Source organism: Callospermophilus lateralis, chromosome 13 (genome assembly GCF_048772815.1).
Source record: "Callospermophilus lateralis isolate mCalLat2 chromosome 13, mCalLat2.hap1, whole genome shotgun sequence".
Taxonomy (NCBI): domain Eukaryota; kingdom Metazoa; phylum Chordata; class Mammalia; order Rodentia; family Sciuridae; genus Callospermophilus; species Callospermophilus lateralis.
The window spans coordinates 49,523,533-49,537,004 of NC_135317.1; the positions used below are offsets into that span (position 1 = coordinate 49,523,533).

The 13,472-nt window shown below is 43.9% G+C and overlaps 1 protein-coding gene across 1 annotated transcript; it reads left to right on the plus strand.

The window, feature by feature from the left end:
* The first annotated feature begins 7,546 nt into the window (after positions 1–7,546).
* LOC143412052 (ubiquitin-like) lies at positions 7,547–7,948 on the plus strand. The gene has a single exon (XM_076872897.1). The coding sequence runs from the start codon at positions 7,547–7,549 to the stop codon at positions 7,946–7,948; it is 402 nt and encodes a 133-aa protein (XP_076729012.1).
* Positions 7,949–13,472: the final 5,524 nt, after the last annotated feature.

The following is a 13,472-nucleotide window of genomic DNA, read 5'->3' on the forward strand; positions in this document are numbered from 1 at the left end:
TTCACTATTGTGTGTCCTCACTGCCTTTCCCAGAGGGAATTATAAAGAGAAGATCTAAGTTCTCTACCTGAAATCCTCCAACCACACCTGGCCACATAAGGGATAAGACTCGGGTTTTTAATATTTCATATTACTCTCTTAAAGACCTGGCCTCTGTCCACTCTCCCAGCCTCATGTCCCACATTGATCCCTCCTCTACCCCTCAAAATACCTGCTTTGGCAGTGTTGAACTACACTCATGCTTAATGACAGGGATCTTTTCAGAGAAATGCATTGCTAGGTGATTTAATCATTGTACGGACACCGTGGGGTGCATTAATGCACGCTGGGACAGTGTGGGTTGATTACTCCATGTGGCCTCTTGATGCTCTCCTGAGACCTGGTCAATGTGACATGGAGCAGGCTGCATATCAATTTTTTTTTTTTACAATAAGTAGGAGCACACTAAGATAAAGATGAAAAAGTGTAGCATAGCAAATACATAAACAAATAATTCAGTCATTTTTATCATATTCAAATGCTATGCATTGTAAACTTGTGCATAATAAACTTTTAACCAGCTGGCTGCACAGTAGGTGTGTTTACCCCAGCATTGCCACAGGCAGGTGAGTATTAGGGTGGCTGTGATGTCACCAGGAACAGAAAAATTTCACCTCTATTATAATCTGGTGGAACCATCATTCATGTGGTCTATTGTTTTCCAAAATGCAGTGTGTGACTAATTCTATCTCCTACAAATGATACACTGCCTCAAATCTGTGTGCGTCTCACTGTCTGGAGTATGTTCTTTTCTCTGTCTGGATTGTTCTTTTTTTCTTGTGTTCCTCTTCACTTTCTCCTTCATTTCATATAAATATATAGGCTTGTATTTATTTGTGTATATACAGATATATAGACACATAAATATACATAAGTTCACTATTGGTATGTGATATTTAATATGTCTATCTGTTTTCCTTTATAAATATGTTTCCTTCATTCACTCATCACATACTCATTGAGCACCTACTATCTTCTGGACACTGTTCTGATGTGAGGGATGCAGTGGTGAAAAAGACTGATAAGGCTTTAGTTGTCTTCAAGCTTAGGTTCTTCTTGGGGAAAATAACTAAAAATATATAAATAACTAAAAATATATATATATATAAATAACTAAAAGAACAATCAGGGAGTGATGGGTGCCCCATGGTGAGTTAAAAACCATGGTTAGAAGCAGATGGTGTTTGGATGACAGCTTTAGGGCAGAGGGTGGAAGAAAGAGGAGGCAACATCTCAGCTTCAAGGTGAATGACAAGAAGAAATCAGTGGTGAAGAGTCCTGGGTTGGGCATTCCAACCAGGGCAAAAGCCCTGGGGCAGGAAGAGTTCAGCAGGCTCCAGCCCTTTGCACTGTACTCGGTATATATGCTGAATCCAGGTGTTGATTTATCTCTTCCTGGCTCTGGGAGGAATTTCAGGTAAGCCCAGAGCACAGACCTTGCCTCAGTGCTCACATCTCATCAGGGAAGAATTAATGGTAAGCTTTTAGGAAATACCATACGACAGAAAATGGCCCCCCACCAAAGGGTATGGCACTGACAGTGTGTAGGGAGGGAGATCTAGAGATCCAATCAAGAGAGTTTGGAGGAGAATGACATGGGGCCATTTTGAAGAGTGCATAGCATTAAAATTGGGAAGAGGAGAAAGAACTTCTGAGACGGGAGAGGGAGAGGAGAGAGTGTGGAGGGAGAGGGGTTGGACTGAGTCAGGACGAGGATCCAGGATCCGGGTTGTGGAGGAGTGGTACTGGCTCAGTGGTTGGGACCAGAGGAGAGAGGACCTGGCAAATGCTCTGGCGAGAAGTTGGCTTAGAGCCACGGCACTTGGGAGACTCTCTTCTTGGAAGAGACTGATGTAAGGGACGTAGGGCTTGGGAAGTTCAATCTGGGAGTGAAATGCGGGGTGTGCTGGGGAGACCAGAGGGGGAAAGGTGCATAGAGTCAGTTGTATCAGGGGGTGGGACGAGGCAGGCTGGATGTGGCAGTGAAATGAGAGGGCAGGAACGATTTCTAGCGATATTCTGAGGGGAGACTCATCAGGACTGTGTGATGGATTGGTGATGGGTGACCATGTACGGGGAGGAGCAGGCTGGGGACTGCAGAGCGCTGGCAGCCCTGTGTGTAGGGAGTGTCGCATACATGACAAGAGAGGGGTGGGAAACACAATTTGAAGAATAGGTTGTGGTTCACGTAGCACCTCCAAGTGGAAGGTGCTGAGGTTACAATGGGAATTGCCAGCAGAGATGCTGAGGGGCAGTTGGGGATACAGGATGAGTCAGGTCTAAGATTAGATTTGGGGTAGGGACAGATCTAGGAGTGACAGTAGGTGCACAGAAATCCCAAAGAGAGACTGGGGAGAGGAAAGAACAGAGGTCAAGTCTTTCAATTGCCCTGGTTAAAAAGAACTTCTATGACCTTATACTATAAGATGGCATTCTTACAAGACCAATGTTACCTTGACATTGGAATTAATCTACCTCACATGGAATGTACCCATGACCTCACTGAAGCTGTGTGGGATGTCTTTGTTTTTATTTTTTTCACAGATGCAGCTTAAATGCTGTTCCATTAGATGACAGCACTTTCTCACAGATCTCTTTAGGGCATCATTGAGCTAGGAACATATATGTAAGAACTATTACTGAATGTCACAAAGTAGCTGTATGTCTCTCTCTCTCTCTCTCTCTCTCTCTCTCTCTCTCTCTGTGTGTGTGTGTGTGTGTGTGTGTGTGTGTGAGAGAGAGAGAGAGAGATGCAGGGGAGGCGGGGGAGAGAGGTGCCATTTCTATTGTTGAATACCCCCACTCCCCCGCCACGCACACACTTGGTGACTTCAGAACTGTCTAGTCAGGCTTGCCAACTTGTCCTTCAGGAACTCCAGCAGGACACAGAGGTGACGACTTTTCCCTGCCCCACACTGAAGACTCAGCTGGAACAGTCAGGGGCTGGGGTGACTTGGCAGCTGGGAGTCTGGAATCTTCTGGAGGCACCTTCGTTCACAGGTCTGAGGGTGGGCACTGCCATCTCCTGGACCACTGCTGGTTCTGTTGACTTCGGCACTGATTAGGGCTTCTTTATGTAGCCTGGGCTCCCTTAGAACATGGCTGCTTCCAGGTAGCTGAATGGACACAGCGGCACAGGGTCCCAAACTGAGCATCTGAGCTAGCAGGGCAGAACTGAATGAATTCTGTGTTGCAGCCTCAGAAGTCACACAGATTTGCTCACCAAGGCCATTTGTCACTAAGGCCATTTTCAAGGGGAGATGATTTAGACCACCTCTGGATGAAAGTGGCCAATTATGTCATGTCTAAAATTTCCATGACCTGTGTGCATTCTGTGTATCTTGATTTCCTGTTCCTTGAGGGAGGCTTTTACTTTTTGCATTACTCAGGATCTGTCTATGGGGCCTGGCTTTGAGGAAAGATTTTATTAATATTGATTGAATGATAGGTGGATATCGGAGATGTCAGTTTTTTTCAGATCTTCATCCATATTCTGAACATTTGTAGGTCACATGTGTTTTGTGCCCTGCTGTGCCTTCAGAGAACACCAATGTGTGAATGAATCATGAGGAAAGCCCTTCTTTGCCTGCTCAGTGACCTCTAAATTCCCTGGGTTTAGTTCTCATTGATGGATGGAAGCTGATAAAGCGATAGTGTTGCTTCCTTTACTCGCTTGGTATTTGGACTAATAACTTGTTTTGTGTCTCTATTGCCCGTGTGTCAAAGTACAAGAAGGAATATAGCTTGTTATTAAGACTAAAACGCTTTCTTCTCTTCTGAGGAGTGTGAGTATAATTGAGCTGTAATGAACATGGCTGAGGTCATTTCCCAGGAATTAATGAACAAGAGAATGTGTGCATGGCCTGAGGCTGGGTCTTTGGTCGTTAACCTAGTTGGTCATTAATACTGGCCAGGAATGCTTTACGCGAGGCCATTACAACTCGCGCCATATGCTGCTACAATTGGGAAACATGAACATTACCTGTGTCAACAGCTATTTGTTTTCTCTGCGTTCTCCATGACTACAGGAGGAGGCAGCCTTTCGAATCCCCACTCCGAAGGCTTGAAGCATCAAGGGCAGAACAGGTGTGGAGCTGAGGGCCTAGGAAGTACACCTTCTCTTCTGCAATATGATTATTATTATCATTGTTTTTATTTTTCCGGCAAAGAATGCTCTAAATTCAGAATGGTATCTGGACAGGGCAATCAGCAATCTGAGCTTTTTCGAGTAAAATCTGGGAAAAATCTTAAGTCAATCTTAATGTTTTGACTGTTTTGACTGGCTTTTCTCTTCAAGGAGAAAGCCAGGCTTTCTCCCCTTCTTCCCTGTCCTTTCCAGTCTCTGTCCCCTCCCCTCTTCTCCGTTCCTTTTAAAACCGTTTATGGAGGATGTCAGTCAGAGGCACTGGGGTCAGTGCTGAGGATCCAGTTGAAAAGGTCAACAAACAAACAAACAAGTCCAATACAGTGAGGTCAATGTTACAGCAAAGAAATAGTCGGGGTACATAGAGCACAGGTGTGTGGTTCAGGGACCCTCAAGTGGCACTGGAGTTTGAGACATTTTGAAGAAGTTTGGTGACTGTGGAGGTGAGAGAGGTTGGGTGATGGTGGTGGATGATTCCAGGTACAGAGAACAGTCTACACACATGCAAAGGAGACAATTGCCTGTTTCAGCAACTGTGTGGGGAAGGTGAAAGGGAATGGAGAATAAAGTGCCCCAAATTTGGCTGGAGGCAGACACAAAATCCCTTATGAATACATGGTAAGAAGGTTGAAGTTGATCTTGAAATTTTTTGGGGCGCGGGGGGAGTACCAAGTATTGAACTCAGGGACACTCGACCACTGAACCACATCCCCAGCCCTATTTGTATTTTATTACCGACAAGGTCTTACTGAGTTGCTTAGGGCCTCACTAAATTGCTGAGGCTGGCTTTGAACTCTGAATCCTCCTGCCTCTGCCTCCCAAGCCCCTGGGATTACAGGTGTGGGCCACTGGGCCCAGCCTTGATCATGAATTTTATCAGGAGTCATTAATGATTTTAAGGAGGAAAGAACATAATGAGGGTTGAACTATACAAATCACTCATGAAATAACAGGGAAGATGGATTGAAATACACCATGGAACTGGAGGGGAGAGGCCTGGCTACGAAGGAACAAAAGGCATATAACTAGGCTGAGGCTTGGCCTGAACTGATGGCAGGCCAGTGAGAGCCGAGGAGAGAACAGAGGCCAAGCCTTCCCATGGCCCTGGTTAAAAAGAAGTCCTATGACCTTGTATTAGAAGATGGCTCTCTTACAAGATCAAGGTCACCTTGACATGGGAATTCATCTACCTCACACTGAATGCACCACATGGCCTCACTGAAGCTGTGTGGGAGTGTTTTTGTTTATATTTTGGCCTGCCATCCATTCAGGCCAAGCCTATTGCTCAGTGATGTGCCTTTTGTACCTTCTTTTTGTCACTCCATGTGGAGGACAAAATGAGAGAGAGAAGTGGTTCATATGGGCTCCCATTATTAAGTAGAATAAAGACCTGCTCCAACAGGCTTTAAAATAGCAGAATTCTTGAGTTCAGGCACTAAGTCTACATGTGGAGCAGTTTCCAGGCTCTGGCTCTGGATCCACCCCCACCCCCACCCCCTTAAACTTTGTGCTCTGCTCTTATCATGAGCTCTGTCTTCTGTCTGGCTTCCCTCAGTGGTCACAATATAGCTGTCAGCAGCAACTGTTCAACATGCTTCCTTATTCAAGCTCAAAGGGAGACAAGAAATCTCTCTCCCCAAAATTGGAACAATAAATTCTTTATTTTCTTATAACTTTTCAGGCTGGGAAATGCAAGACACAGGAGCTGGCATTGGACAAGGGCCTTTTTGTGCCGTCATCCCATGCAGGAGGCAGAAAGGCAAGATAGAACAAGAGAGGACTAAAATAGTCTTCTTTGAAGGGCACCAATTCTTCCCCCAAGGGTGGTCTATTCACCTCTTAAAGGACCCATCTGTCACAGTAGCAATTAAATTTCCACATGAATTTTGGAACAGATGAGCATTCAAACAATAGCTACCAGACAAGAGGCCTGGGATCACCATGCTTGGCTTAGGTATATTGGTATTTGGTCCTGAGGCTGGAAATGGAGTCAGTTCCCACTGTCTCACATTAAAGGCAGGGAAGGAGATGGTGTGGTTGCTACCCAGGCAGCAAACATGTCTGCTGCTAGGGCCCAGAGAAGGCTATCCAGCCCACCAGGAGAACTGGGGAAGGGAGGTCAATATGTGGATTGTAAATTTCTTAAATGCAGGATTATATCTGCTTCCCCATTGATTTCCGCTCTTAGCTAAGGACCTGCACATAGTAAGTGCTCAGAAACATTTGTCAAATGAGGAAAGGCATCAGGAAGAGGTGGTATCTGAATTTGATAGTACAGACCAAGTGATGAAGTAAAGGAAGAATTTCAGGCAGAGTTAAACTATCAGTAAACACAGTTTTACAGTTGCATGAGACATTTCAGAAAAGTCAAGAAGTTTAGAGTTGCTGGAGCAAAAATGAGGAACGGGTGACAAGGTTGGAAAGGTAAGGGAGGATTGCACTCTGCTAAAGACTTGACCCCTGTCCTGTAAATTATGAAAGAAAGACATTGGATCGGTTTTAAGGACGAGCATGGAATAGTCCTGTTTGCATTTTGACCAGGTCACTCTGTTGATAGCGGGTAGAAAACTGATGCAGGACAGGAAGGATATGGTGGAATCAGCTTTCATGGTATATATGAGGCAGAGAGAGGAGTCAAGATGACTCCAGGTCTTTGTGTTGGGTGAGCAGGCAGATGGAGAATGCAGGAGAAACAACTTGCAAAGAACTAACTGTAGGTTTGGGACATATTCATCTCAGGGGCTCAGGAGGCATTCTATCAGAGGTGGTTAGCCGTGGCTGGGTGTATGTGTGTGAAGCTAAGGAAGGTGTCTGGACTAGACATGCTGATTAAGGGTCTTCAGAATTCAGGTGATGGTTATAAAAAATGAGAAAGGATGAAAACCAACCACAGAGTGGAGACTGGGGGAGTCATGAGCCATGGATGAGCACTTACAGCGAGAGGGTGGAAAGAGAGCCCATCAAGAAGAACGAAAAAAGGGTTAGAAGGAGGCCAAGGAGACTATAGTATCTTACATGAAAAGAGAGGAGAGGTCTTGAATGAAGACAAAGATGGAGTGTCAAGTGCAGCAAAGAGATTTTTACTTAGTGGAATTTCCAGTCAGTCCAACATGAGGACCTTTTGGTGAGATGCTTTGCCAGTGTGACAGACTCAGGAGCCAGGTGGCAAGTGAATGAAGAAGGAATAGGAGGTGAATAAGTAAACAGAAGACCTAAGAGATGGATAGGGGAGACATTGGATGAGAACTTGAGGAATAGGAGGAAATGAAGGGGGTTTGGGGGAATGCGGAAATTGTAAGCACAAGAGATCCGTGGAGGCTGATCATCCCACCGCTGCTCTGCTATCTGTTGCTGCCGCAGACGATGCAGATCTTGGCGAAGACCCTGACAGGCAAGACCATCACCCTAGAGGTGGAGCCCAGTGACACCACTGAGAATGTCAAGGCAAAGATCCAAAAGGAAGACATCCTCCCTGACCAGCACAGGTTGATCTTTACTGGCAAAATTCTGGAAGTTGGGTGCACCCTCTCTGACGACAACATCCAGAAGGAATCCACTCTGCACTTGGTCCTGCGCTTGTGGGGAGGTGTCCGAGTTTCCCCTTTGGACATTGACAAGTTTGCATTTGAAAAGTTTCATTGCACTTTTCTTTCAATAAAGTTCTTGCATTCAAGAAGAAAGAAGAAGAGGAGGAGGAGGAGGAGAGGAAATTGTAAAGCACAGTTACAGACTCAAGGAAAGAAGTTCACGAACATGGAAAGATGAAAAATGTGAGTGGGGTGGGTATGTTTCAGGGCATCCCCCCATTGATCCAAGAAGGCCACAGGGCCTCCAAGCATCATGTCGATTACACCTGTGTCAAAAACCAGAAAGAACAGTAAAGAGGGCTCTCTTTGTGTCTCTTTATTTTTATGAAAGAGGAAAGTCTCTTCAGGAAGCTCCCCAGGACCTGTCTGCTTATTTTCTATGGGCCAGAACCATTTATGTGACATGTTACAGGTTGCTTGCCCAGCCCCCTGCCACAACCCCTCTGCAGAATTCTTTCCTAGGTTATAGAGACGAGGGATCTAAACATACATCTCCTAGACTCTTTTGCAGAGGTTACATAGGTGATCTGGCTTCTCCTGCAAGCAAAGTGGGAAAATACTAAGGTGGTTTTTTGTTTGTTTGTTTGTTTTTTCCGATCTGCTCTTGTGAAAATGCCATGTCTGTCTCTGGTGTCAGAGGTGGTAATTCAGTGACAGTAGTAACTTTTCTGCTCTATCAGTCCTGAGGTTGGGCATTTTTCTTCATTGTCTGATTTCCGACATATTCCTAAACGTTCCACTATCTGGTGATAAGTCCCTTTGTGTTGAAACTAATTAGAGTGAATATTGTCTGCATCTAAGAACTTTAAACAGTGAACAACCTAGGCTGCTGCAACCAAAACGGAAATTGGAAAGAGGAGGCCACAGTTTTAGGATCCTCCAGTAGGGGAAGAGGAGTAGGTTCATGCTATTGTGTGGACAACTGAAATCATCTGTAGATAAGTGTGCATGTAAATAGAACTAAAAGAGCTTTCTTCTAGTTGGTACATGAGTTTTTTTAGGAGAACATCAAAATATTTAAAACATAACCATCTTTCTGTGAAAGTCATGTCCTGAAGAGCTGTCCGCCCAGAACCTAAGCCTATTTCATCTCTACTACGTCTGCTGACACCCACCTCAAAAGCACCAGTCAGAACCACCGGTCCAAATCTGAGCAGGGACAGTTACAAAATAACTGGGATCTGATGAACAAAATGAAAAAGAAAAGGAAAAAAAAAGGGACCTTGGTAATAAGTATTATATTTTTAATTATGATTATGTGGACAAACAAATAATGTGGCAAGGATGTTTTTGCAACTCTTCCTAGATATTTAGCCATTTCAGTCTTGGATCTAAATCCTTTAACTGCTAATACTATTTTTTCATTTTAAAAGTAAAATGCTAAATATGATTCAAAATATTTAAAATACAAAGGGGTATATTATAAAAATAGGTTTGCCTCCCACTCCAGGTGGTTTCTTGTGTATCCTTCCAAAAACACTCTACATATATGCAAATCTTTCCTTGTCAGTTCCTATAGCAGTAACTTTATTTTTCCTAAAGGCTGCACAATATCATATTATATGAATGACATATAATGTATTTAATCAATCCCTTATTGATGGACATTAGGCAACGTTCAGTATTTTATAACTGCAAGCTGTCTTCAGAGAACATTCATGTGTGTACATCTTTGTTCACATAGCTGAAATCCTAGATGGACAATGCAGGATCAAGAGTATATCATCTTAATTTTTTATAGATATTGTCCAATTACTATCTTCAAAAAGGCACCATGCAAATTTGTTTTATTTTAATTCTGTGTTCAAAGCTCTAGTTAAATAAAGAGCCAATTTTAATCTGCTGGTAGGAAGTACGGGGACTATAGGAAAAGTGAGCTATTCTCCAAAGGGTATTTAGAATCTTACTGTATAAACAATTACAGCATTAAATGTCTGCAAAATTCAAGTGGCAAATGAGCAGTGAATATCAATTACACATCTGCTGCAGCTCAAAGGCAGATGGCCTTTTAATTTTATATCCCAAGAATTATACCCAAATTTTATTCCCTTTCTCAGAGCGCTCTTTCTTTTTATTTTCACTGAGAAAATGGATTGTTACACTTTTCAAATATCAAATTAATTTTAACCTAAAGCACGGAGAAGCTATCTAGCACATCTTCCTAAGCAGATATCTAGGATTGGGATTTAAGTCCTGAATACACATTGAGCCCTGATAACTATGTAACACCAGGAGTTCCATACAAGAAGATTTGAAGACATGATCCCTATTTCGTGACCCTGCAGTCTAGGTTGAGAAATCAACATATAAACTTACATGGTGAAATGCCAAATGATGAGGAGTATCTAACTGCTGTGCTGTGGAATTCAACTGCTTATGCTTGGAAATTCAAAGAAGGAAGAGACGGCTTTTTGTGAGAGCTATCAGAGACTTATAGTCCACAGAAGGGTGTTGGCTTGACTTTTGGGGGCAGGAAGAAGATAGAAAAACACTAGGAAGCATGTGGTGGCTGCCATGAGCAAACGGAAGTGAGCAAGTCCTGGGGTGGGGGATAGTGACATTGAGGGGGAGCGTTTGTGTGTGTGAGTTTGGGTGGGTGGGGTGGGAGCCCAGCACAAAAGGCTGTAATAATATTATATGGGAAATAGTATGAGTGCGATATGCTAAACAGGGCATTTGGAGATAGGAGGTGAATAGTATATGCAAGAAGGTCCCATAGAAACAAAATGGCCCATGTTCTGGCTTGGAATTGAAACCTTCATAATGTTCCACACTTCAAATGTGACCCTTCTTATGTTGCAAAGATTTGTGACTTTATCTGAAGTTGTTGAGTCTGCAGAGGTTGAGATGCTGTGTTGCCGGACCTGGGTAGGCATCCCACAAGCATTTCTTCAACCAAGAATGGTGTAGAAGTGGTGGGAGGAACCCAAAGTTGGGGAGAAGGTGGGAGGCTTTTCAGAATTCCAGGTGAACAGCCACCAAGGGCAGTGCTTGTCATGTGCCGGTCATGAGGGACCCCTCAGGTGGAACTCAAGAGTTTTCAAGCCAGAAACCACAGTCATGGTGACATGAAGAAGGGGAGGGGAGAATCAATAAAGCAATCCAATAAGTACGGAGGGTCCACTGTGTTCCCAGTAGGTGCCAGAGGGGAGCAGAAAACTGTCCAAAAGAACTGCTCCATTCAGGGAGTCATGTTGTGGAGAGCCCAAGAGAGGTAGGCATGAACCATGTGTTGCAGAGGTTCAAAGAAGAAACAGACAGGGGCGTCAGGGTGACATCAGAGGTGGTGGGCCTCAGGATACAGTAGAGTGGAACTTGCACGGTTGGAAGAGAGGGACCGGGGAGTGACATTCCAGCACAGAGTTGACAAGGATGAAGGACATCACAGACGTGCTGGAAGAACAGTCACTTGTGCTGGGAGTTCAGACAGATGGAGTATGGGAAGGGCCAAGAAGACAGGGAGGAAATCAGGGGCAAAGGGATCTTCCTTCAGTCTTTGGATTCTATGCTGAGAAGTTTGTTTTAAAATAGGAAAAAAAAAAAAAACAAAAAACCCAAGGACCTGCTACATATGCTGAGCAGGAGGGCACATGATGAAAGAGGACTTTACTGGGAAGGGGAAAGGGTGGTGGGCCACCAGTTAGGACATGGTGGCAGGGGTTTGGGGAGAGTAAGGAGCCTGAGTGGACCCTGCATACTCCATTACATATGGATCCTGGAGAATGGCTGGGGCTGGGATTCAAATGCCAGCTTGGTGGAGCCTCGAAGGCTGTGGACTTGGATCTGGTGAGGGCTCTCGGAACTTGGACAACCTAAAACCATATGGAAATCCACCTTCCAGGGCTTACTCTCTGAGATTTGAATTCTCTTGTTCTGGGATAGCTCCATAAATATGTGAAATGTTTAAATTTATTTTTTAAATGGGTGCACAAATATGCAAACAAACTAACAAAAATAATTCCAGATAATTCTGTGGCCCAGGGATGGCATGTGGAGAAATTCTCTGCCCTAACATCTTTATCTGTGAACTGACTGAGGTTTGAATCCAGGTTTGCATAAAGCACTCCCTCCCTTTTTTCCCCCTGGAGGAACAGGCAAAGGCTAAAGAGGAAATAGTACCAAATCCTTGAAAAACTCTTCCAGTACATAAAAAACCATGCATCAGCTGAAAGGACTTTCATGGTTCTCTGCAAGAGTAGCTGTGGCCTGGAGAGGATGCCATGCAGGATGAGTGACCTGTGGGTTATTTAATGGGTCATCTTTTCAATTTTTGTGAAAACAATTCAACTAGTTTCTTCCATCTCGACTGATTTGGTCAATACCCTGAGATTATGGGGTGGTGGCCTTTTCCTAGTTCCAGCTGAATGAACACAGTTTCCAAATAAACAGGGGCAATGACCATGAACCCATTTTTCATTCAAGTTGGAGCTTTGTTGAATAATTCACATGTTCTAGCTAGGCACAGTGGCACGTGCAGGTAATCCCAGAGACTCAGGGGGCTGAGACAGGAAGGTTACAAATTTGAGGCCAGCCTCAATAATTTAGTCGGACCCTAAGCAATTTAGTGAAACCCTGTCTTCAAAATAAAAAGCAAAAAGGGGAGGGGATGTGGCTCATTGGATAAGGTCCCTGAGTTCCATCCTCCAGTATGTTAAAAAAAAAGAAAAGAAAAGAAAATCAAGGCTTTAAACCTGATTCTTAAAAGAATTACAATAACTACTCAGAGATGAAAGATGTGTGTGAGGCGGGGGAGAGAGTGTCTTTGAATTTAAAAGAGCTAACTATTTCATATAAAAACAGGACTGTGTTTTCCCCTCAATCTGCTCCTGCATAATTTTGGTTTATTTTTCTAATTATGGTAACCGAACAAGAAAAGTCCCAACTGCTGTTCACATTCTCACTACTTTCCTCAAGAAAAAAAAAAATAAAATAATAAATTGGTAGTCTGTATCTATGCCAGAGAATGAAACAAAGATGGGATGTAAATGTTCTTTGTGTGAGTTCTCTTTGGCACATTTCTTTTCCTTCTCTTCCCAAACTCATTTGAGAGAGTGTCACTCAAAACCAATTAAAAGGATTTGGATGATTAGCTTGGAGTTTGCAATTGGTATCAATCAATAGTGCAATGTGGCCATCCATCGACTTTGAGAGGCTCTTCCAAATGGCTGCTTTGAACTGTAGCAAAACTATTAGAAGTGAAACTTCATCGAGCAAGCCCTCCTTTGTTTGAAAGACAGAGCTTCAGAGTCCTGGAAATCAGTTTTACCCTTTATTGTTTGAATCAGAGTTTGTTGATTTGGAAGGAGAAATGGGTCTGATGTCCCTTGGCTCCTTTCCCTCCAAAGTTTGGCCACTTTCAACACCATAGTGAATCCATTGGGAAACAGGGGAGGTTGGGAGCTCAGGGAGTGGGCCACTGGAGTAGGGACCCCGGTGAAGAACGAGGCCCGGGATTGAAGGCAAGCCTTCCTCTCCTCTCCAGTGCGCCTGGGACATGGTTCCACGAAGACTAATTCCCTGGTTTTCTCTGGAGATTGGTAAGAAGGGATATTTGAGGAGGCAAAGAACTGCTTACTGGACAAAAATTTTGTCTTTGGGGACTTTCCAGTCTCTTCTCCTTATTCCCGAAAGCCTCTTGAAGTGGGTACTGAGTCGTCATCCCAGGAAGGAACCACTCTTGTGTCTTTAGGTTTCCTTCCATG

Excerpts from the sequence above, each read along its gene's own strand:
- LOC143412052 (XM_076872897.1), top strand. The coding sequence starts at position 7,547 with ATGCAGATCTTGGCGAAGACCCTGACAGGCAAGACCATCACCCTAGAG.